The sequence below is a fragment of the Lissotriton vulgaris genome, chromosome 10 (genome assembly GCF_964263255.1).
Source record: "Lissotriton vulgaris chromosome 10, aLisVul1.2, whole genome shotgun sequence".
NCBI lineage: Eukaryota > Metazoa > Chordata > Amphibia > Caudata > Salamandridae > Lissotriton > Lissotriton vulgaris.
This window is the reverse complement of record NC_141698.1, coordinates 156,826,429-156,851,768: the sequence shown is the minus strand read 5'-3', so window position 1 is coordinate 156,851,768 and position 25,340 is coordinate 156,826,429. Positions and strand designations below refer to the sequence as shown.

The window sequence follows — 25,340 nt, the reverse complement described above, 5'->3', positions numbered from 1 at the left end:
CTATTCCTGGCCCCCCTGCAAACTCTTTCATTGGAACTTTCGCCTTTTCCCCTGCTGTATTTGGTTTTTCAGAGTAATTTTGGGGCTCTCTGTATTGTAACCGAAGCATTATTGGGTAGGTGGTGTCGTCCATTTTGTGCTTGTGATCCTCCCCCTTCCTCTCTGCTTCCATCTTGTTCCTTTGTTGATGAGGGGGTCGACACGCATGGAGGGCTGTATACTGAAGGGCGTCCGAAATCGGGTCAGGGCTAGATTGTTTGTCTGCTGCTTGCTCTCTTACCTGATGGGGGTCGGGTTTCAAATGCTGTGTGGGGCGAATGTGTGGACCGCACGCGGAGTGCAAATTGAATTTTCCAGCTGGTTGGGAGTTATTTGATATCGTTTGGCACTTGCCCTCAGCGTCTCCTTTATGTTACTGCATTCTTGTTCGCGGCACAGTCGGAGCCACAATTGACTATCCTGATACCTAGTGAGCCATCGGCTCTGTTAAATCTTTTTGGGGTGTCTGACTTGCCGACAACGACTATTGGGACGGAGGGCTGCCTGTGTAGGGTGGCGTCCATTTTAACTTTCTTTGTCTCTGCGCTGCCCGGGGCGGTCATCTTAGTTTCTGCTCTGGCTGGGGCGGGGTTTTGGGTGGGTGCCATGGTGTATTGGTCGCTCGCGACTTAGACAGCACTAGGAGGTCCGGGTATCGACTTGTATTGGTCTACTTGATGTGATTTGATGGCGCTATGATTTCCCGTGTGGGCTGAACAGGGATTGGAACTGCTCCTGTAAATGTTGTGCGCACACATTGTGAAATGTTTCTTCCATCTCTCCTATTGTTGCAATTTAATACAGCGCTGGTGCTTTTGGATTAGGTGGTTTTCAGTGTGGGACGCAGTGGATGGCTGGGGTCCCGGGAGTTCTGATGCTACGTGGGCTCCTCCCCCCACTTTTTCCTTTTGGGAGTGGCGGATTAGCTTGTCCTTTTCTCCCTCCCTGCATTCAAGAGTGAAATTTTTTTATTTTCTTTTTTCCTCTTCTTTTTGTCTCCCTTTTCCTTCTTCTGCACTTCTTGCTGTACTTTCTCCTTTCTTCCGACTTTTCTTCTTCCTAAATTTCGGGTTTATAGGGCGACAGGCACGCTGCTAGGGGGGGGTAGGCCATAGCCTCTGCATGTGTGTAGGGTGGGGGGTTATATTTCATTTTTGTTATTTTCTATGGGACCTGTTTTGTTCTCCTCTATGGTTTTAACTTTCTTACCCATGTTTGGGAGTGCTGGGTGTAGGGTGGCAGTGGTACTGTGACTGGGTCATAGATGCTGCTCTGTAACATAACTATTGTGTAACCATACTGCCTGGCGGGGACTTGATTATCGATCTTCGACTTGCTTGATACAGTTGCTACCGTCATGTCCCACCTGCATGGACTTTGTTCTTAATTTTCATTTATTGGTACGGAACACTACGGCCTGACTTCAATAGTCGCATAACAAAAAACTTTAAAATTTAACCTACATTCATCCTGTGACACGGTGCTGCATATCCTTCAATCTTTCTTCCTTTGAATGTTTGCGATTCTGCTACAGTACTGTGTCGCCGCATCGTATGCTGTTGTGCTAACTGATTGTTCGTGGCCGGCCGGACGGTTGTAGGCCCGTATTTGTTATTTCTTCCCTATGCACAATAAAGGTTTTCAAAAATTAAAAAAAAAAAAAGCAATACAAGACAGCCTGCAGGATATGCATGGTAAAATGGACCATCTAACGACGCTTTTGGATAACATGGCGGCCAAGGTGGATCGACATGGTGAACGGCTGGACGAAGCAGAGACAAGATTGTCTGCAGTAGAAGATGAATCACGTGAAAGCACCTCTAAATGTACAGGATTTGAGAAGATCCTAGAAGTTCTTAAATCCAAGTCTGAGGATTTGGAAGCGAGGTCACGTCGCAATAACATACGCGTAGCGGGTGTACCAGAATCAACAAACATTGGTAATATGGAAGCATATGTAGAGGAAGTGTGCCTGTCCCTGTTTGGCAAAGACAAACTGTCCCAAGTCTTCATCGTAGAAAGGTCACACAGGACACTAGCACCGCGACCACCTCCTGGTGCACCACCGAGACCCATAGTGGCCCGCATACTAAACTACTGTGATAGAGATGCAATCCTACGTATGGCACGGGAGCAAAAAGATCTTCAATATCAATCCAACAAACTTGCATTCTACCCCGACTATACACAAGCAGTCCAACAGGCCAGAAGAGAATTTAATGGAGCGAAGTCGAAATTGCGTGAACTCCAGGTGGACTACGCCATGCTCTACCCGGCGAGGCTGAAAGTTAACTGGAAAGGCAAATCCACACTGCTCACCTCACCCAAAGCAGCAAATGAGTTCATAAAGAAAATCACGAACCACCGGAAACATGACCAACGTAAACAGCAAGATCCAGAGGAAGACTGACAGCAGAGAGAGGATACAGCGTACCGACTAACCACTTTGCTGGACAAGGCAAGTGTAATGTGGGAAAGTCTGAAGTCATGTTGTTCGGGGAAGCTAAGATTTTGTGGACTCCTGACTGGTGGCCCACTAGTTTGGGAGAGGCCCCCTCCCCTAAACAGGTGGTGAAAAATCTGGGGGTCCGCCTTGACCACGACCTCACACTTGTACATCATGTCAACATTACGGTGGGGTCCTGCTTCCACGTCATCAGCCTCCTTCGGAAGGTGTTCCCTCTTCTCCCCGACAGCTCGAGGAAGACCTTGGTTCAGGCCCTCGTGTTGAGTCGCCTGGACTACTGTAACGGTCTTCTCCTAGCGGCCAATGAAGGAGTGTTAAACAAACTCCAAGTGGTACAGAATACCGCTGCACGCCTGGTGGCAAATGCTCCCCCCAGAACTCCCTCCCGGCCCCTTCTTAAATTGCTCCACTGGCTGCCCATCCGGAAACGGGTGGAATTTAAGACCTGCTGTGTGGTGCACAAAAGTCTGCATAATCTAGGGCCATCCTATCTAGCCGAAAAATTTGTTTATCATCGCCCCTCACGTAACCTGCGTTCCAGTAACCAGCTCCTACTGCAGATTCCCCGTTTCAGCAAGACCAGACAGGGAGGACGTGCCCTCTCTGTTATGGGTCCCCGTCTGTGGAACAGCCTTCCCTATTCCCTTAGGCAGTGTACCAGCCACTCACTATTCAGGAAGAGTCTTAAGACCACTCTGTTCCAGTACTAGAGCTTACCTCTCCCTGCACCCTCAGACAGCACTGCGCGGAGATACACCTTCGGGTGTGATTCCGGCGCGTTACAAACCCATAAATAAATAAATACATTGGGGATGGTACTAGCCCCTACCTGGTGTGAAAACTGTGTTTAAGTATGGCTTCAGCGGGTAAGGATTGATTGCACTGAAACATTACTTGCTACTGAAGGTCCCGATCCCCACGTCAGGTATGTAGAAATGTGCGAACTGTCTGGTGTATATGGCATGCCGAGGTTGGAAAGCAGAGCAGGGAACAGTCGTACTGACAGCTCTTCGCTAAATACTGAATTAGGTTACCCATTGGCACCATATGTGACTAATGCACCCTTTGGTGCAAACGTGCATACCCTGACCCAATGTTACTCATCTGCACAGTGAGGCAATCTCTGGACCTACAGAATTTTCTGTTATAGACAGTGTTGATGTAACAGATACTTACTATTGTTGATGTACAAAAGTGACAAACACTAATGTTCTCCTACTTCTACTTTGATGTAATGAATCACACAACTGTGCCATATCAGTGTTCGGTCACATAGCCCAGGTAGCACTGTTATAAATATCACAGCTTCACACGCTCCGCATTGGGGGCTCCCCCCCTTTTTCTTGTACCTACACAACCATAACGAGTTGCATAGCGTACATTATCTGTGGTAACCCGTATATTGCAAACTTCATATAGTTACGCTACACATATACGAAGATACATGCATGTTATGTTGTGATTATGGTTATGCACCTATTTGCATTTCGGAGTGGCTATGTGGGACTGTTGCTACACATCTATTAGCCCTGGGCATTTGTATGGACATTGTGCACTGTTATATTATTCATGGCAGGTGACTTATGACCTTGTACGTTTAAGCAACCATCCAAGTCCGTTATTTCGGACGGGGATGTGCAGTCCTGGCGGGCCCCCACATGGGTGACCCCCACCACAGTTTGCATATTAATGGGATGTTCATTGAGGGTATGGCCTCAGCAGATTTGGGCTGCTGTTGTGGAGCGGGGGAGGGGGGTGGGGCTGTTCTTGTTATTTATGGATCGGACCGCTTGAGATGCATTGCCTGTAACCGGTTGTACCACTTTTATCACTGCAACCACAGAAACCACTTGCATTACACTTCTAAGCTACTGAACTTCCCCTTAGGCGGGACACAGAGAGCGTACGCATTTATATACAACCCCTATTATGGTTAATCCCACACATCAATCCAGAGTCCTGAACGTCCTCTCATAGAATATTAGAGGCTACGCCAATCCCAAGAACATTTGTCGTATATTTGCCTGTCTAAACAGATGGAACATAGACATTGTTATGTTTCAGGAAACGCACGAACCTCCGCACACACATTCCCAAGTGGGGCGCAGATGGGCCGAGTCTATGCACTGTTCGAGATATTCATCATATGCTAGGGGTCTTTCCATTTTGGTTAAAAAAGGCACGAACTTTAAAGTGAGCACGACAAAAATAGATGACGGTGGGAGATATGTCATAGTACAGGGTGACATACGTGGTAAGCACATAACACTAGTTAACACCTACGGACCAAACACGGACACCCCGGAATTCTTTCGAGAAATCTGGCACCACCTAAACACGGCTACTGATCAGACGATACTATGGGGCGGAGATTTTAACATTGCTCTGAACGATGCCCTTGATAGATCAGAAGGAACAATGGAACATCACACGCATGCTAGGACTGAGTTACTAGACGTCATGCGAGATCTATTGTTACAAGATATCTGGAGGGTGAGACATCCTGAGATTACCGAAGCGACACACACGTCGGTAGCCCATGCTAGCTGGTCGAGGATAGATTACTGGTTGGGGACGGCTGACATTTTGCTGTGGACACACGCAGTTGATCACATGCCCAAGACATTATCCGACCACAACCCTGTCAAGCTGTCATTTACCATTCCTAATTTCGTGCCACCACCATACAGTTGGCGTTTCAATTCCCTTGCACTTACAGACCCACTATATGTTGATACCATCGGTAAGGCTATCAAAGATTATTTCAGCCTGAATGCAGACACCACGGAAGACGCGGGGCTTCTATGGGAGGCCTTTAAGGCGACCATACGGGGAGTCTGTATAAGTACAACTGCCGGTATACTGAAAGACATTAGGGCACAGATTGCACAATGTGAATCTACACTCCGTGCTTTGGAACGACAATACGAACAAACCCCGACACACAGCATACTTAGCGACATTAGAACTACACTCACTGAGCACCAAAACTTCGCTGCTGATGAAATTAAATATCTAAACAAGCGTTATGTGGCTAGAGCATACGGGGAGGGTGGCAGACCAGGAAGGGCCCTAGCTACCAAAATATGCACAGGACACAAGCAACACATCATCACAAAGACTGTTGGTGACGGTGGGCAAACTCACACCGACCAGGCAGGCATACTCCAGAGCTTTGTACGCACTTATCAGGACCTATATACCTCAAGCCCCACTGCCTCACAACACGAAACGCTACAATACCTCGATGATATTGCTATTGGCTGGCTGTCGGACAATCAGAGACAATACTTGGCCCGACCACTGACAAAAGAAGAGATTACTGAAGTCATAGCATCTTTACCGAACGGGAAGGCACCGGGGCCAGATGGATTCACTTGTGAATTCTATAAGGCCTTCAGCGAATTACTGTCCCCATACCTAGTAGACATGTTTGGAGAAGCCTTAGAAGCCCAGATCCTCCCAGCAACGTTACGAGAGGCTGTGATTATAGCATTATTGAAGCAAGGTAAAGATCCAGAGACCTGCGCTTCCTATCGCCCTCTGTCGCTCTTAAATATCGACTCAAAAATACTTGCTAAAGTCCTTGCCACCCGATTGCAACCGTTAATGGCCTCACTAGTTCTTCCAGACCAATCGGGATTCATCCCCTCCAGAAACACCACACACAACACCAGAACATTATTTGCCACCGCACATTATCTTACACCATCCACCAAGGCAGCAGCGATCATGCTAGACGCTGCTAAAGCGTTTCGACTCTATTGAAGGGTCGTACCTTATCACGATATTGCATAGATTGGGCTTTCCACAGCTCTTCGTTCAATGGGTACAATTACTCTACACCAAACCAATGGCTAGAATTAAGATCAATGGTTACGTGTCAGAGACCATTGCCATAGAGAGAGGGACGAGACAGGGTTGTCCCCTGTCCCCTCTCCTATTTGCACTGGCACTGGAACCTCTAGCCTGCATAGTTCGACAGAAACATCACCACCTTGCACTCCAATTCCCGAACAGGCCTCTGCATATATCATTATATGCGGACGACATGTTGTTATACTTCAGAGACCCAGCTGTCAATCTGGACCCACTCCTAAGAGTATACATCCGTTTCGGTGGATACTCAGGATTGCAAATAAATTGGGATAAATCCTCCATATTTCCACTGACTGACTCCACCCAACAACATATGACGGAATACCCACTAGAGTGGCAGACGGACCCTATCCGATATTTAGGCATTTGGTTCCACCGAGATCCAGAGGTGGTTATTAGAACCAATTATGGTAGGGCGATTGACACACTTGAAGATAAAATCGCAAGATGGATCCAACTCCCGTTATCGCTGGCCGATAGGATGGCGATCGTGAAAATGGGAGTGCTCCCTAAATTGCTTTACCTATTCAACAACATTCCGATACAACCACGAGAGAGGTTTTCAAACGTATCACGTCCATGGTCTTGACACTCATTTGGGCAGGTAAAAAAGCACGCATAAAACTAGACATGTTAACTCTACCGGTTCACAAGGGAGGCTGGGGGGTACCAGATTTTTGGTTGTACTATCTGTGCGCACAAGCCCAATTTGCCACCCATTGGTATCACACGACGTCATACTTGACTCATGTAGCAGTGGAAGAGGGAGATGCGGCCCCGATCCCACTGGACGCTATAATAACGCATAACTGACCCCCACGCCATAACACGGATATTAACATGATAGACACTACCAATGCCGCCTGGAAAACACTAGGCCATATGATGCGCAAACTCCCATTCTACGCTCCAGCACTGCCACTACATCATCACCCACATCTATCTGTCACCAGCGAAGAAGTGGGCATGGGCCTATTGAAACATGTGGGTTTATGCACAATGGGTGAAGTCGATAAGGACGGGGTCTTTCTAAATGATCAGGACTTAGCATTTATTCAAAATCAGACAACACTCTTCCGCTTTACTTTCTATAGACTTAAACAAGCGATGAAAAAACATTTTCCGACATTCCCGAACGAACCCCAGACGATGGACACCCTACAAATGTTGATCACATCTAAGAACACTTCGCATCTGGTCTCGCGACTGTATACGCAAGCACAGACGGAATTAGATCATAGGGCTACTAGTGCACTGGGGAAATGGAACGCGCTTTTAGACACCCCACTTACAGATAAAGAATGGGAGGCTACATGCACACTCACGAAAATGCTAACGCCAAATGGCAACCTACGTATAATCCACTTCAAATATCTCCACCAGGTCTATTACACTCCGGCCCAGCTATATAGATACGGATTACGTGAAAAAGCACGATGTAAACGATGTGGTTACGACCAAGCAGACTTTATACACCTGGCGTGGAACTGTGTAGCGATACAGGCTTACTGGGCAGCAGAGACCGGAAAACTGACAGACATGGTAGGAGTGCCGATCGCATGCACGGTTACCAGCTGTTTATTGGGCCTGCTGCATAATGTGAAGGCGACGCGCCGTAAAATTCTGCGTCATAGCACTATTACTAGCCAAACGCAGACTATCAATGTATTGGGATAGCTCACACACACCCCAAGTCAAATTGTGGATGCAAGATATGGCGTATTGCCAAGATACTCTAAGGACCTACGAGGAATCTCTACCATTGAGATCTAGACCCACAGACTACTGGTCATACTTCACAGCGTATTTAAACACACAATTAGAGGAATAAGGGGCCCATAACATCACTGATACTACTTGGTGGCAAGCATGTGTATTACTGTATAGTGGTTTCACGTATATCGAGTTATAGACGTGTGGAGCTGGTGTTGGAATGCGGTAGTGGACTGATCAAGTTAAGTTAAGACATTGGTTCTTTAAATAAAATTAGACAAAAACTGAGACCAACTGATTTTGTAAACGCGGCCGGCCCACAGTGGTTGTAGGCGTCTTGCTGTGTACGTTAACGTATGTTATGCATGCAATCTGCTCATGTTCATCTGCTTCAATAACATGCCGCCGGCCTTCTCCTGTAAGGTTGTGGGTGTTACACTGTGTAACTTGTGTGCATACTGATAATAAAGGTCTTGGAACAAAAAAAAAAAAACAAAAAAAAAAAATGCCATTATTGTTACAATATATGACAAACCTTTTCCATTTAGCTGCATAACATGCTCTGGTTGTGGGTCTTCTTGCCTCCTTGATGATGTTCATACATTCTGGTGGCAAGTTGAGGTAGCCAAATTCTAAGACTTCAGGAGCCAGATCGCCAGGTTGAGCTGTTGCGGATCTGGGTGCTGAATTTCGCCATGGCTCTGCGTTAAAAGTCTGAGTGTTAGCCGCAGTCTTTGATGCGGTACCACGGAAAGTTCTACTAGTGTGGTGTACCATGGCTGGCGTGCCCACGTTGGAGCAACCAGGATGAGTGTGATCGAGTGTTGCTTCAGCTTGTGTGCCACCAGCGGTATTAGAGGCGCTCGGGAAAAAGCGTACGCAAACCTGCCTGACCAGTTCATCCATATCGCATTGCCCTGTGACTGCGGATGTGGGAACCTGGCGGCGAAGCTTTGGCATTTTGCGTTTTCCCTTGTGGCGAATAGGTCTATCTCTGGATGACCCCACTGCTGGAAGTACGGTTGGAGTACTGATGGATGTATCTCCCACTCGTGCATCTGGTGGCTGTGTCTGCTGAGCAGATCCGCCATCTGGTTGTCCTTGCCCTGGAGGTGTTCCGCCATGAGGAAGATGTTCCTCTGAATGGCCCACTTCCACATGCTCTGAGCCAGATGAGACAACTGTGGAGAGTGTGTTCCTCCCTGCTTCTGTATGTAGTACATGGCAGTCATGTTGTCCGTCCGGATCAAGACGACCTTGTTGCACAAGTGTACTTTGAAAGCTTTCATTGCCATGAAGATTGCCATCAATTCCAGAAGGTTGATGTACATCTTCTTCTGCTGTGTCGTCCATAGTCCCTGCACTGTGTAATGGGAGTACATGAGCTCCCCATCCTTGGAGAGATGCGTCCGTCGTCCGTATTATTTGTGGTACAGGCTCTTGGAACGGTCTGCCCTTGCAAAGGTTTTGTGGGTTCCACCAATTCAGAGAGTTGTATGCCCGACTGCTCACCAACACTAGGTCTTTCCATTGTCCTTGAGCCTGATTCCACTGACGTGTGCCAAGCACTCCTGAAGCGGGCGCATATGTAGATGCAGGAGGCCATCATGCCTATCAACTGCATGAACACTCTTGCTGGAAGCGAGTGTTGGGGTCTGAATTTCTGTATCAGCAATTGCATGCTGTTTATCTTCACTGAATTTGGCTGAGCTTTGGCTGCCAGAGTGTCTATTGTCGCGCCCAGGTACAGTCGCACGTGGGCGGGCTGGAGATGTGACTTTGGATAATTCTGCGAGAATCCCAGACTGTGAAGAAGATGAATGGTGTGGGACATGTGGCTGGCACACTGCTGGGCCGTCTTTGCTTGAATAAGCCAGTCGTCCAGATAAGGGTAGACATGTATGTGCTGTCTCCTTAGGTGTGCTGCTACTGTCGCCAGGCACTTTGTAAACACCCTGGGTGCCGTCGTTACTACGAAAGGGAGGACTTTGAACTGATAATGTTGGTCGTGAACCAGAGATACTTTCTGTGTGATGGGTGTATGGGTATATGGAAATACGCATCTTTTAGATCTGGTGTTGCGAGGAAGTCTCCCTGACTGAGTAACGGTAGACCCTGCTGTGAGGTGAGCATATGAAAATGCTCTGACAGAATGTATCCGTTTAGAGGCCTTAGGTCCAGTATGGGTCTGAGAGACCCGTCCTTTTTGGGTATTAAGAAATACAGAGAGTACACCCATGAGCCTTGGTCTTCTACAGGCACAAGCTCTATGGCTCCTTTTTGCAGCATGCTGACAACCTCCTGCTGCAATAAGTGTAAGTGCTCTGTGGACATAGGACGATGTCTTGGAGGTATGTTGGGTGGAGTGGATGTCAGCTCTAGACAGTACCAGTACTGGACAATGTCTCTCACCCACCTGTCTGTGGTGATGGATTTCCAGACCGGCAGGAACTGTTGCAGTCGCCCCCGACAGGTGTTATATGGTCGGGGGCAGTGACAGGGCGTCACTGTTTGTTATTGGCAGAGGATCTGGAATTGTTGTTTCCACGATATCCACCCCTGTTGTGTTTATTGTAGGTGGTTTGTGTACCTCCTTTATTATACTGTGTTTGCTGTGTGTTTTGGCCTCTTGAAGGTCCTCTATTATTGGAGCGACGAAAGGAGCCACCCCGAAACTGCTGTGACTGGAGAGCTCCCATAGACTTTGCTGTCTCGGTGCCTTTTTTAATCTTTTCAAGGGTGGTGTCAACCTCAGGTCCAAATAAGTAGTCCGGGTTAACTGGCTGATTGAGGATAGTAGTTTGTATCTCTGGTTTGAATCCCGAGATTCTTAACCAGGCATGTCTCCTTAACATGACGATAGTGTTAATGGCTCTGGCTGCAGTGTCAGCTGCGTCTAGCGCGCACTTGATGGAAGCATTGGTTATAAGCTTCCCTTCTTGGATTAGTAGCTCCGCTCCCTCCTTGTACTGATCTGGTAGGTGTTGCAACAGTGTCTCAAGGGTATCATAATGGGCCCCGTCATATCTGGCTAAGAGTGCCTCAGTGTTGGCAATGCGCCAGATGTTAGCTGCCTGAGCTGCCACCCTTTTTCCTGAAGTTTCCAGTACTTTTGACTCCTTGTCAGGAGGAGGAGCATCACCTGTAGTCTGGGAGTTTGCTCTCTTACGTGCATTAGAAACAACTAATGAGTCCAATGGCAACTGTCCTCTTATATAAGTAGGGTCCACAGGTGCCGGCCTATATTTTTTTTCAATTCTAGGGTTTAACACCCTTGCTCTGGTGGTCTCCTTAAAAATGTCATCAGCATGCTTAAGGACCCCTTTCAGCATGGGCAGGTTCTTTCCGAAGTGGAAAAGGTGTCGACCAGAAAATCTACCTCAATAGGGTTAGCATGTAGTTGCACATCATGGTTACCCGCCTCTCTTTCAATAAGGGCGTTAAAGGCAGTAGTGTCCTCAGTAGGAGAAGTTTTTACATTGTATGTATGTGTGTCAGGGGCATTCTGTGGATCCCTTGGCTCAGCTGGGTCTGTCCATGGTTGGTTCTGATCGTCGGGATCAGTGTCCACATGATAAGTGGCATCCTCATTATCGTCATCCCCTGCATCCACATCTGAGTATGTGGGTGAAAAAGACTGAGGTTCTTGTCCATAGGACTGCAGAGGTTCCACAAGAACTGGTGATGTGGTTGAATCCCTCTTCTTCTTTAATGGAATCTTATATGACTCCATGGGTGTTTCTGGTATTATCTTCCCCTTATACATGGGTAGTCTACCAGTGTCCGAGTCGATGAACTGCCTCGACTCCAGTTCTTGAGGCTCTTCTGTAGCCCCTAGTCCCATCGACACTCCTTTAATAGCTCCGATACCTTTTTTCGGTTCGAACATTTTCGGTCGCACCATCGGTGGCAACCCGAATTTGATTGGTCTCGATGCGGTCTGAATTTTTCCGACCAACTTCGGTGTTGGGGCCTTCTTTGGTCCGACCGCTGCAGCCTTTTCTTTGATGCGTTGGAGGGACTCCGACATCTGTTTGGATACGAATGGGGTCGGCTGCGTCGACTCGACAGGGTCCTTGGAGCCAGTCTTTATCTTGGTCTCGGGCCTTGTCCGAGAATCGACCCCCTGTCTGGGTTCGAGCCTTTTGTCTCCGTCGACTCTTTTTGGCACCGACTTCTTTGGTTCGACAGCCTTGACCTTGGTCTTCGGAGCCCCAACCTTCGGCTCGATGACCTTTTTGAACTTCTCGGTATCAATGGCCTTCTTCTGTTTCTTCGGCTCTGAGGGGTTTGAGGCCTTGGAACCGACCAGAGTTAGCTGCACTTTTGGTTTCATTTTTGGTAGTGATGCTTTCGGTTTCGATTTCTTTGGATCGACTGATGGCATTTTCGATACCGATGGCTCTTTATATATGTCTGTAGCCGGGCCTTTATGCGGGGCTGTAGAATGATTCAATAGATCTTGGGTAAGGCCTTGTGGCGATCCCTCGACCTGAGCCTCATCGAGTGCTTCATCGTCGGCCCCCGTATCAACGGTTGGTCCTCGCCTGAGCTATCTTCTATGGCCCCAAGGGCCTCTGCGTCGTCTCCTACCTTATCGACAACGTTTTCTTCTTCTTCCAATATCTCTTCATTTTCGGCGTCATACTCGGAGTCATGCTCCGAAACAGGATCCGAGTGTTCTTCCCGATCCTCCAGATCAATGACCTCTTCGTCTTCGGTCCCGAAGATGTTTTCTGGATTAAGCGCTGATCTCTGCGACTCTTATCGACTCTTATCGTGTCAAATCCGAAGAGTTTTCTTTGACCTGAACCGGGCACAGGCCATACAGTTGGCTTCGTTGTGATCCGGGGACAGGCACTTGTTGCACACCGGGTGGACATCGATGTGCGGGTATTTTGCATTGCAAAGTGGACACCTCTTGAATGGGCTTCTTTCCATCGTAGATCGAAGATGGGTCGAGTGTGGAAAGAAAAACCGTCTGATTCCTCGATGTCCTCTCGAAGCAAAGTGACCGGTACCGAACGAAACGATACCGACGCTGTCGAAAGCCTTTTGGCTTTGTAGAAAGTTTTCCTAACTTGAGCTAAGATAGTAACATCCGAACCCAATGGCGGAAAAAAACAATCTGAGGATGGAGATGATGCCCATGTGCACTGTAGTCCAGGGGAGGAGCCACCTATCTCGTGATACTTCGAAGACTCTTCCAGGACAACAATGTGCAATCATCCGGACCCAACACTAGGCGGCGATTTATGCACAGATATGAATTCAGCAGCCCACATGCCTCGAACCTGGAGTTGCTCCCTTGGTGGAGCGGGGGGTATTTTCGCACAGCCCAAGGTGCGGACACTCACTCTCTGCCCCGCTGACCTGACTGGACGCTCCTGGGGGCTAATGCTGCAGGTCACCCCGCCGCCGCATTCCAGATCACCACGGCCGGGGACTACAGCTCCCAGCGAGCTTAGCGAGGACTTCCTGGTTCCCGCCCACATCGCGCCTGGAGGCGCTACTTAACTGGAGTTGCTCCCTTGGTGGAGCAGGGGCCATTTTCACACAGCCCAAGGTGCGGACACTCACTCTCTGCCCCGCTGACCTGACTGGACGCTCCTGGGGGGCTAATGCTGCAGGTCACCCTGCGGCCGCATTCCAGATCACCGCGGCCGGGGACTGCAGCTCCCAGCGAGCTTAGCGAGGACTTCCTGGTTCCCGCCCACATCGCGCCCGGAGGCGTTACTTAACTGGAGTTGCTTCCTCCGCGTCGCCGGACGTGCGTGGGACTAGCCGGGCTAAGCCCGGGCAAAGGGTGGGGCCTCTATGGCCCTCTGAGGCCTGAGGAGGACGGGACGGACCACCCCCCTTGGCTTTTCCAAAAGAGGAGGTAAAGTGACTTGGACTCCATACTTTGTTGTCTACCAAATATTTGACTTTATTAATGGACTTTAACTTTCGAACATTAAAATTTCCTGCTCTTGTTGCTGCTTGGTATTACCCATATGCATCTAAGCCATAACCAAGCCACATTATGACTCATAAGGGGGTTAAAAGAAAAACCATCCCTCAGAGGGGTTTGTGCCATGGGACACAAGTCCACCACCCAAATGGGATAATACTGCCCATTCCTAGAGAAACAGATGAAAATGATTCTCGCCAGTCCGTAGATAGCATACTCAGCCAAGATTCTCCTTCACTAACAGCCGGTATTGCGCAAACCCTCTCACTGGAAGAGGAACTAAATATTCTGTGTAAAACTAGGTATGTTCCAGTGGAACGGAGAATCTAACAAAATAGTGCTCTACCCTGTCCTGCAAATAGCTTCGGCACATTATCCCCTAACGACTGCGCGCTGGAACCCCCCCTATTACCGAAAAAAGTTAACACCCAAGCATAGCACTCCCTCAGGTCTCAACCGTTAAAAGGAAGCACGATGGGGATAAACACAATGGGAATCACCCAAGGCTACAAAAACTGTGCGTAAGCCCCTCATTGTCCACCACTAATTCCCCCTCAACCTCAGAGGCTGCAGAAGAATTAGACCATCTGGTACTTCCCTCCCAGTCGGCTTTACTGTCCCAGATTGAACTACTGGTCAAATCTATCATATCGCCGTTGGTGGAAAAATTAAACACTCTAGGGGATAGGCTGACGCGATTAGCCAACTTGCCACCCACTAAAAACTTTGTAACATCTAACCGCTCTCAGCCACCTGCTGCCTCCGAAGTGCCTACGTTAACTACACAAAACATTAATGTCCAAATTCAGCCACTAGCCCTTAATACATCAGCCCCAAATCCTCCTAAGGTCCCTTCTAAACCTGTATTAGCACAGTATACTGCTCCTACAGCAGAGCTTAACCCCTTTACTGCTAAGGCAAAATTTGAAGGCCCCTTTGTTTTCCATTGAAATCAATGGAAAGTACATGACGAGTTACCCTTGTCATTAGCAGCCAAGAGGTTAATAAAGCACCTCATATACACCTACCACCGGAGGCCGCCCATTTGTGTGTGTCCTTTCGGGAGTACCAGCACTCACATATGGAAAAGTCGAAAGACAAGAAGACCTACTAAACAAGGTTATGTTTTGGTTAACAAAAAATAGACCCCTGCCAACCGACCTTAATGGAAGAATAGTGAGTGTTAGAAGGGTGGGCTGGTTAGGTTCTCTCCCAAAAGACATTCCCGGTGATCTAGTGCTAGTTAAATTCAGGAACAGACATATTGTCCCGTACCTGCAAACCTAGCAGCCCCAAGAAGGAGACGGCCCTACATCCACCTGGGATTTACATGACTTTTACCCCAGTGCGTCATACACCCCTCTATCAAGACCAATGGCAGGGTATGGGTAGAAGCGTCTGTGTATTGAATGGCAGTAGCTTTTCCGCTTCTAATCGACTCGAACCAATGTACAATAGCTATAAGCATGGAAAGTTCTATTAATTTGCTTCTAGTAAGGGACAATTTGATGTAATGATAGAACTGTGACTGCTAATCCTGTGAAAAGCACGTAATCAATAAGGAAATAATTCCCACAGGCTGGGCCTAAGTTTTTAACTTGTAGATACTTTGTGCTATTGCATGTATGTTTTTATGACTGTTTTTAACTGTACGCTTTTATGATTTTAAACCAAAATCGAATAAAGCAAATTGAACTGAACACTGCTGCAGTTGTATGTTCCACTGGTACTCATAAGGAAAAATCTTTGCAGAGAGTGTTAGCATGTGTAACAAGCATTTGCAATGCAATAGGTCTCGCATTTACACGAGTTTACGGTATTGACATTGTAAATGACGATGCTTTTTATGTTTTAAAAACAAAAACAAAAAGGCATTGTTATTTGCAATGTCAATGACTCAAACATGCGTAAATGCAAGACCTACCGCATTGCAAATGCTTGTTTTTTTAGCCTCTGACATGCTGGTAACCAGGAAATATTCCCAAAGACTGTACCTTAGATGCCGCTTTAAGGTGAAAGATCAGTTTGAAAAGTTGACAAGAATAACACTGTGACTGAGCAGAGCTCAGGGAGACTACCCTAACACACGACGTGTGGTAAGAAATGTGAGGTATGATGGCTCTACAGGGGATGAGTGCTTCAGGGTCGCTACTCTGATTGGTTGAAGTCTGGATGTTTTAAAACAATGTGAAGTGGCAAGCAATGTCTATTGTTCTCTATGTGATTCATAATGTTTAGGTATTAGCACTGCTTTTATTACTGTTACCGCGGGACTCCCACCATGACGATGGGGAAGATTCAAGCAGGTGAATCTATGAAAGATACAATACTGAAAAAAAACTAAATAGGAAGAATCCAGCCCCCAGCCCTCACTCTAAATTACAAATATCTCAGAACAGCTGGACACTTTTTATGAAAATACTTTAAATATATCCATGCTATAATAAAAAAATCTAAATATTAAAATTCACATTTGCACTTTTGCAGTTTAATACCTTTGTAATCTTCCCACCGCTGAAATTTGCAAACCTCTTCAAAGATAAAGTAAGAACATTAGAGGATCGATGTATACTAAATCTCTTTGACGCAGGAACCATTTTTTTACACCTAAAAATACAAGGGATGAATTAGAAATGGGAAACCAAATCAGTCAAAAAGTTCATCACAGTTTTCAAATCTCATATTTCTTGTCTGTTCTCCATCTATAGTGTTTTGACATTACAACACTCCCCACGAAGCAAAACTATTACGCCAAACATAAATATTACCTTAAAGAATTGGTTACTTGCATTGAATTTTGCCTTTGGATTTTTACATTGTTTTTCTTAAAGAAGTCACAGGACCTGTTGTGACTCCACCCTTAGTCCACACTGGCTCCACGTAAGGTCAGCACTACACACTATGAACAGATGGTTAAAAGTAAAATAACATTTTCTGTTTGTAGCATGTGTGACTGTACATACACAAGCTCTGCACAGACTATAATGCAGTGGCTAATGAGCAGAAGATACAGATGTTGGAAGTGTTCTAAGGACAACTAAAGCATGCTAAAGCGCTAGAATGTCCAGACAGTAATGTTTGGTGAAAGTTTGGTCGCTTATCAGCCCTGCACATAAATGTTAATGGAACATTATCTAAAAAAGCTAGGGGGTACACGTTTGTGTGTACCAAGGCCTCTAGTGGCACAGGGTGTGTGAATTTGGCCAAGGCATAACCAGTCTGGATGCTCTTAACTACCCACCTCACAATGCCAATTTAGAGATGGCAAGGCTCCTGAGGGGTGCTGAAAAGGCTAAGTGCCCTTTCCACTACTGACTCTAGTTACAAATAAAGCCTGGCAGCTCAATGGTCTGTTACATGTGAAAAGGAAAAACCTTGGGCAGAAACATGAAATTGGTATGAGGAGAGCATCTGCTGGGGACTGAGCTATTTTTTCCAAACTGGCTCTATATATACTTCACCAAAATGAGGTACGGTGTGTATAGAGTCCAGGTGACCCCAGCGGTAGCAGAGGTTAAAGTTAGATAGAACCTTACTCTCTATTTGTGGTAGAGTGGTCGAGCAGTAAGGCAGTGTCAGAGGACAGTGTTAAGCGTTTGATGTACACAGTCAGCAAATTAATTCACACACTCAAGAACTGAACTCTAGCCAATTGTTTTTGTATGAAAACATACTGTTTTATTTTTAGAACCAAGCAAACCTAGCACAGGTAAGCCTTAAATAATTTACAGTAATAAGGTGCTGAATGTAGGACAGTTTGAAAATGCAATAGGAATTTTACTTTGTTTGATTTATAGGGGGATGTAGTAGGTTGCAATATTTAGCAAATACAGTACATTGAAATGAATAGGCTTTTCCACTATTACAGGTAAGTTACTTTTTACATTACTTTTCTAACTCAGTGCTGGATACCTAGATTCAGCACTGGGATATTCCCTGCAAACTGGTAAGTAAATACGTTTTGGTCTTTCGTATGATTTTTAAAGAATATTTTTAGTTTTCAAACCTCCACACTTAGAAACTTTTTTGAAGAAAATTGTCAATGTTATCCGATGGAGGAAAAACATTTTATCGGTTCACAGGTAAGTTATCGACTGTGGAAGTTAAGGTTCTGGGGTTAGAATCAGGGGTCCCCCAGGATCAGTAATGCACTCTTGCTACTCCCTCAGCGGCACTAGGGCGGCTGCGTGCAGAGAGTTGAAGCCCAATGTTATCCAATGGAGGATCGGAGGCCTCCGGTTGGTGGCTGCAGGCCAGCAGGCCACTGGGTTGTGGGAGCAAAGCCCCTAGGGTTTAACCCCTTTAGTGCTAAGGCAATATTATCATTCTCCTATAGTTTCCATTGAAATGAATGGTAAGTGCATGACGAGTTACCCTTGTCATTAGCATCCAAGAGGTTAAGTCAGGGTAAATGGGGGTAACAAAGTAGCACAAAAGGTGCACCCTCAGCTGCACTGGGGCGGCCGGGTGCAGAGTGATGTTTTGATATCGTGTGCCCTGTTGGTTTATATGGAGAAACTCCGGTTTGCAAAAGCACTGCAGGCAGGAAGACAAAGGACTTCTGGGTGCGACCACCACTTGGAGAGGTAAGTTGGGAAGTTAAGGGTTGGTTAGGCACCATCGGTTTAGGCACACAAGGCAGCGGCGTCGCATGCAGGGGTGTCTTTTGGGGTCAGAACTTCTTACCAGCACATGAACGTGATTAGGGGGGGCCTCCTGGATTTAGGCTGCAGGCGTCGGCTGGGGGCTTGAGGCAGGTAAGGGGTTGCCGGATCTTGGATCAGGAGCGTCGGGGTGACCTCCTAGTGGATTTTTTCCACTCAGGCCGGGTTCGGCAGGTGCAGAGTGGGTTGGCTTTGCGGTCTCTGGCTGCTGCCAGAGGTTGCAGTTGAACAAATCTGGAGTTTACAGGAGAAGCACTCTTTGGAAGTGAAGGCAGGCAGGTCCGCCGGGGTTTATGAGGTAGCTGGCTGCAGGACACACTGGGATTTCGCAGGAGCAGGTTCGAGGGGAGACAGGCCTGTAGGGCTGTGGCCAAGTCAGTGGGCGTCTTCCTCTTGTTAGCGGCTGCACAGCTATTCGGTCCTTCTTCTTTTCGTCTTGTTGTCAGGCTGGATCTGAGGAAGCAAGGTTCAGGGTGCCTCCTAAATACTAGATTCAGGGGCATTACAGGTAGGTAAGAAAACAAGTTACTTACCTGTAACTTTGGTTCCCCAGTATTGGTAACTTTCATAGATTCCCATAGCTTGCATCATTCCCCGTCGTCAGAATGGGAGCCTCGGTAAATAAAAAAATACTATAGCAGTAGGTACAAAAGAGAAAGAAAGGTCTAGGCCTCATCTCATTTTGTAGCATATCCACCTCGTTTTGTAAAATAGACCAAAAACTTGCAACAACCAATCAGATCAGCCTCACCCCATAGAACCTTCCTGAGAGAACATCAGAGCCTCAGATTTCCGTAGCCGTTGTGTAACAGTAACCACATCTGCTGAAGGCTGAGCTTTCCGAGGGGAGGAGGGTGGGCGCATGGGAATCTATGAAAGTTCCCAATACTGGGGAACCAAAGTTACAGGTAAGTAACTTGTTTTCTTGCCCCAGTATTGGAACTTTCATAGATTCCCATAGCTTGTATCAGAATAGCTAGCAGTAAGCAATAAAAAGCACATATTGTGATATAAGCATCAAAATACATTAGTGTCTATACTGTCATAAGAAGCAAAAAGCCATTGAAACAGTAGTCAGTAAACATTATCAGATACAAAATGTGCATGAAGGAGGGATAGAAAAGAAAGCTCACCGCTCATTGAAAGAGATTCCTCAGGACCGCTTGTCCAACTGCTGCTTCATTCCTTGCGGAAGAGTCCAAGCAGTAATGCCTTGTGAACAGGTGGGCACTGCTCCATGTAGCTGCCCTACAAATATTTTTGATAGGAACTGCAGCGAAGAGAGCAGCAGAGGATGAGACTGATCTCGTAGAGTGTGCTCGTACATGCCTTTCTAGCGGCTCAACCGCCGCTTGGTGGCAATAATGAATTGCACTGGAAATCCAACGTGAGATGCATTATTTTGAAATCGTGAAACCTTTCTGCAGAGCACTATAAGTCACAAAAAGCTGTGAAGATTTCCTGAAACCTTTTGTCAGTTCAAGATAACATTTAAGACATCTCTGCACATCCAAGGAATGCAGCGACTTTGTTGCTGGAGATGTAGGTCGAGAGAAAAAAGATTTCAGAACCACAGGTTCGTTCAAATGGAAATCCGAAGGGTCCTTTGGAATGAATTTCGGATTTGTTCTTAGGATTAGAGTGTCTTTATTGAACTGTAAAAAAAGGTTCCCTAACGGTAAGAGCTTGCAATTCCCCAACCCTTCTAGTCAATGTCAAGGTTAAAAAGAGAGGCACTTTCCATGATAGAAACTTTAGATCCGCTCTGTGAATAGGCTCAAATGGAGGTCTCATGAGATGAGCCAGAACCAGATTGAGCTGCCGGATTGGATCCGGTACAGGTGAAGCGGGATCTGGTATAATATAGTCGTCCCATTCTCTATCCGGGTTTGGGACCTCTCTCACATTCGGTTCCTCATCTGAGGAATCATCGTCATCATCATCATCCTCATTCACCTGCCCTGTGGTGATATTCTGCCATTCCTCCAAAGGTTCCGGCTCAAGTGGTTGAACCGTAGAAGTCAATGGAGGAGGCGGTGGTGGTGGCGGTTGTTGCGGAGGTGGTTGCATGGATTCAGAGGGTTGGGATGGAAATCTCTTTCTATAATCCATCAACATGATCTGTAAGTCCCTTATTGGGGAGGAAGGCATAGAAACCATACCCTGATGTAACTGTTCTTGAGGCCTCTCCCAAGGATGGGGTTGCAGCTGTTCCTCATAATAGTCATCAGAATCTGAGTCCTGGTATTTCACCTGGAGCTGAGATGGACTGTACGCATCACCATAAGGACTATCTTCCTCATCAGAGTAGTCTTCATCCAAAAGTAATGCAGGAGGCAAAGGCATCACCCTTCGCAGAGATGTCATTTCAGGTGTAATTTGGAGTTTTCTAATTGAAATTTTAACTTTTGCACCGTCGACGACATCGTCGTCATCGATGGAATCGTCGTCGACGAGAGCATCGTTGTCAGAGAAAGGATCATCGTCGACTGTGGAGAAATAGTCGACGGTACCATTGAGGAGCTCGTCGTCAGTATCATAGTAGCTGTCGTCGTCGTCGTCATTGCCATCGTCGGTGTTGACACCACCGTCGGCGTCCTCTTCGTCGACATCAAGGTTATTAATATCATCGACGACACAGAGATAGGAAGGAGTAGTTACTTACCTGTAACTCTAGTTCTGTAGTAGGGGTATCTCTGTTATAGTCATAATCTAGTGAATAGTCCCGCCCATGTGCGGGACCCCGGAGAAATCAAAAAGAATCCTTCCACTCCAGCGGAGAGATCTCTTCATTCCCTGGATGTCAGGAGGGTGTTGAAATTCTGTCTGGATAAAACCAAAGATATTCGTAGGTCAGACCAATTGTTTATCAATTATGGGTCAGTCAGGACTGTTCTTGCTACCTCTAAACAGTCCATCTTGAGGGGGATTGTGTCCTGTATACAATTGTGTTACCAAAAGGCTAATAAGACCTTAGGGGGTAAGCCTAAGGCTCATTCCACCAGGGGCAAAGCGGCCACGACAGCTTTGCTCCGTAATGTTCCCATTGCAGAAATCTGCAGGGCTGCCACTTGGAAGTCCGTCCATACCTTTGCAAAGCATTACTGTCTGGACTCTGATGCCAAGGCAGATGCTCAGGTTGGGCAGACTTCGCTGCGAAATCTGTTCGCACAGTAGTGGTGTTGTGTTGTTTCTTCTTCTCCACCGCCGCTTTGGTGTGGGGGTGGGCTTGCCATTCTATTCACTAAATTATGACTATACACAGAGATCCCCTACTACAGAAGGAGTCGTTTCTTACCTGTAACTCCAGTTCTGTAGTAGGGGTATCTCTGTTATAGTCATAAGCGCCCGCCCTCCTCCCCGGTGGAGAAAGATGTTTATGTACTGAATGCTACAGGTCTAGCTGTATCCGCCTCCAAAAAGAACTGAAAGTGGAGGGGACCTGCTGTGCATTCTGGGATACTGAGAGTTCTAGAAAGTTTCCTTAAAGACACAGTATTCCTTTTTGAGCCACATAATGGCAGCCTATGGGGCTTGTCTGTCCACCCCTTCCTCTCTATCATTCCAGAGGCTTTCTTGGGGAAAGGGGAAGTTTTTTCTGTGTAAGAAACTTGGCAGGCTGTGCTGATGTTGAATTTGGTGGAATATCTAGTTGAAGTACTGGACAGTGTAGCCTTGGCTGCATTATCTGTCTTTAAATTCTCTCCTAAGTGTCTATGAAGGACTGCACAAAAAGACAGTTTAAGAGATTATTTTTGATTGCATCGGGGTCCCCGCACATGGGGGGGGGGGACGGGGGGGACTATTCACTAGATTATGACTATACACAGTGGTCCCCTACTACAGAACCTGCGTCGTCGATGAAGTCATCAACGAAGCTGTAGTCGTGGAAGCCCTCGACGACGGGACCCTCGACGGAGCTGTTATTGACGCCTGATGAACATTGTAGCAACCGTCATCGACGTACCTGATGATGCCTTCATCGGGTTTTCTTCTCTGATTTTCCCTCCTGAGGTAAAGATGCTGGCTTTTTGAACCCTTTTATCTTCTCAGATGGTGGAGAGACAACAGAGGGTACTTGAGTCACCTTCTGTGTAGAAATTACCACAGTCACAGGTCCCTGCTTCTCCTTTGCACCTTGGTGAGGAGATTTTCCGGGACTGGGCCTATTAGACCTATCAGAGGCCTTTTGAGAGGCCTTAGCAGGAGGTTCAGTTGATGTTATAGGGGAAGACCTACCCCTCTTTTTAGATCTCCTTGATGAAGAAGCTGAGGAATCCTCGCTGTCTCTAGAAATCACCTCCTTCCGTGACTTCATCTTCTGTAGCCAGGTCAAAAGTCTTCCTTCCCTGTCTCTCAGTGTCTTGGTGGAGAAGGTTCTGCAGATTTTACAATCATTGGCTTTGTGGTCAGGGTACAAGCAATCAATACAATCCTTATGCTTGTCTTCCACATAAATCCTTTTCTTAGAACAGGCCTTAAATAAAGCCTTCTTTTCTTTACCCGACATCTTGAAGAAAAAAGTAGCTGAAATCCAAAGTTGTAGAAAAAACTGAGGAGTGCTCAGAGGAGACTAACTTAGCACAACGCGCGGTAGAACATCTGAGGGTCTGAGGTCCTCTCAGGAAGATTCTATGGGGTGAGGCTGATCTGATTGGTTGTTGCAAGTTTTTTTTCTCTTTTACAAAAAGAGGTGGATATGCTGCAAAATGAGATGAGGCATAGGCCTTTCTTTCTCTTTTGTACCTACTGCTATGGTATTTTGTATTTACCAAGGCTCCCATTCTGACGACGGGGAATGATACAAGCTATGGAAATCTATGAAAGTTCCAATACTGGGGCAAGGGCAGTGACCAATGGGTCCCTTCCCTGGGGTGGGTAAACCCCCTATCGTGCCACCCTCCAGTGGGAGGGGGGCAGGAGCCTGTCCCTGGTTGGTTGGGTCCCCCTATCTTTAAGATGGCGGGAAATCAAAGTTGTGCTTCACCTTGCCTCCCCCCCACCTGAGGGGTTGAGTTGGCAGAGGTGGGCACACCTCCTTCCCTCACTTGTTTTTCCCGCCGGCTCTCCCGCCCAAAGTGGGGGGTAGAACCAGTGGGGACAAGTTGCTGAAAGCAGCAAATGGTCTGGGGAGGCTCACAAAGGAGGCATGCCTTTGAAGCTTCCCCTTCATGAACCCTGCTTATCCTGGGGAAGGACACTTGGCACCTCGTCCCAGGATGTGCATTGTTTCAGCCCCAGAGAGCAGCAGGCTCTCGACCCAGGGGTCCAGAAACATGTCTGGTGGTGGCAGCTGAAAGCAGCCACTCATCCTGGACACTAGGGGTGGGTTCGTTTTCAGGGGGCATCTCTGAGATGCCCTCTGTGTGCATTTTTCATTAAATCCCACACTGGCATCAGTGTGGGTTTAATGTGCTGAGATGTTTGATACCAAGTAGTTCGTAATAAGAAGCTCCCAGCACCGTATACTCTTGATGGAGGCACTACACTTACAATGTCTAAGAATGGACTTTAGACACTGTAGGGGTACAGGGCTCTTGCACCTATACCCTCACCACTGGCCATATACCAGAATGAAGGAGAAGGAGGAAGAGGAGGAGAAGGAGGAGGAGGAGGAGGAGGAGGAGAACGAGGAGGAAGGAGGAGAAGGAGGAGAAGGAGGAGAAGGAGGAAGGAGGAAGGAGGAGAAGGGAGGAGGGAAGGAAGGAGGAGGAGGGAGGAAGGAGGAGGAAGGTGGAAGGAGGAGGAAGGGGGAAGGGGAAGGAGGAAGGAGGAAGGAGGAGGAAGGGGGAAGGAGGAAGGAGGAAGGAGGAAGGAGGAGGAAGAAGGAGGAGGAAGGACGAGGAGGAGGGAGGAGGAGGAAGAGGAAGAGGAAGAGGAAGGAGGAAGGAGGAGGAAGGAGGAAGAAGGAGGAGGAGGAGGAAGGAGGAGAAGGAGGAAGGAGGAGAAGGAGGAGAAGGAGGAAGGACGAGGAAGGAGGAAGAAGGAGGAAGGAGGAAGGACGAGGAGGAGGGAGGAGGAGGAAGAGGAAGGAGGAGGAAGAGGAAGAGGAAGGAGGAGGAAGGGGGAGGAAGGGGGAGGAAGGAGGAAGGAGGAGGAAGGAGGAAGGAGGAAGGAGGAAGGAGGAAGGAGGAAGGAGGAAGGAGGAAGGAGGAAGGAGGAGGAGGAGGAGGACGAGGAGGAAGGAGGAAGGAGGAGAAGGAGGAAGGAGGAGAAGGAGGAAGGAGGAGAAGGAGGAAGGAGGAGAAGGAGGAGGGAGGAGGGAGGAAGGAGGAGGAAGGAGGAGGAAGGACGAGGAGGAGGGAGGAGGAGGAAGAGGAAGAGGAAGGAGGAGGAAGGAGGAAGGAGGAAGGAGGAAGGAGGAAGGAGGAAGGAGGAAGGAGGAAGGAGGAGGAAGGAAGAAGGAGGAGAAGGAGGAGGAGGAGGAGGAGGAGGAGGAAGGAGGAGGAAGGAGGAGGAAGGAGGAGGAAGGAGGAGGAGGGAGGAGGAAGGAGGAGGAGGGAGGAGGAAGAAGGAGGAAGGAGGAGGAGGAGGGAGGAGGGAGGAAGGAGGAAGGAGGAAGGAGGAGGGAGGAGGAAGGAGGAAGGAGGAAGGAGGAAGGAGGAAGGAGGAGGAAGGAGGAGGA

The 25,340-nt window shown here is 47.5% G+C and overlaps 1 protein-coding gene across 4 annotated transcripts in view; it reads right to left on the bottom strand.

Moving 5' to 3' along the window:
• USP42 (ubiquitin specific peptidase 42) overlaps positions 1–25,340 on the bottom strand; it is a 674,575-nt gene that overhangs the window by 371,850 nt on the left and 277,385 nt on the right. For all 4 annotated transcript variants that reach the window (XM_086940745.1, XM_086940747.1, XM_086940748.1 and 1 more), the window contains exon 9: positions 16,547–16,658. In XM_086940745.1, the coding sequence (XP_086796871.1) occupies positions 16,547–16,658 (112 nt within the window). The remainder of the gene's footprint in view (positions 1–16,546; positions 16,659–25,340) is intronic.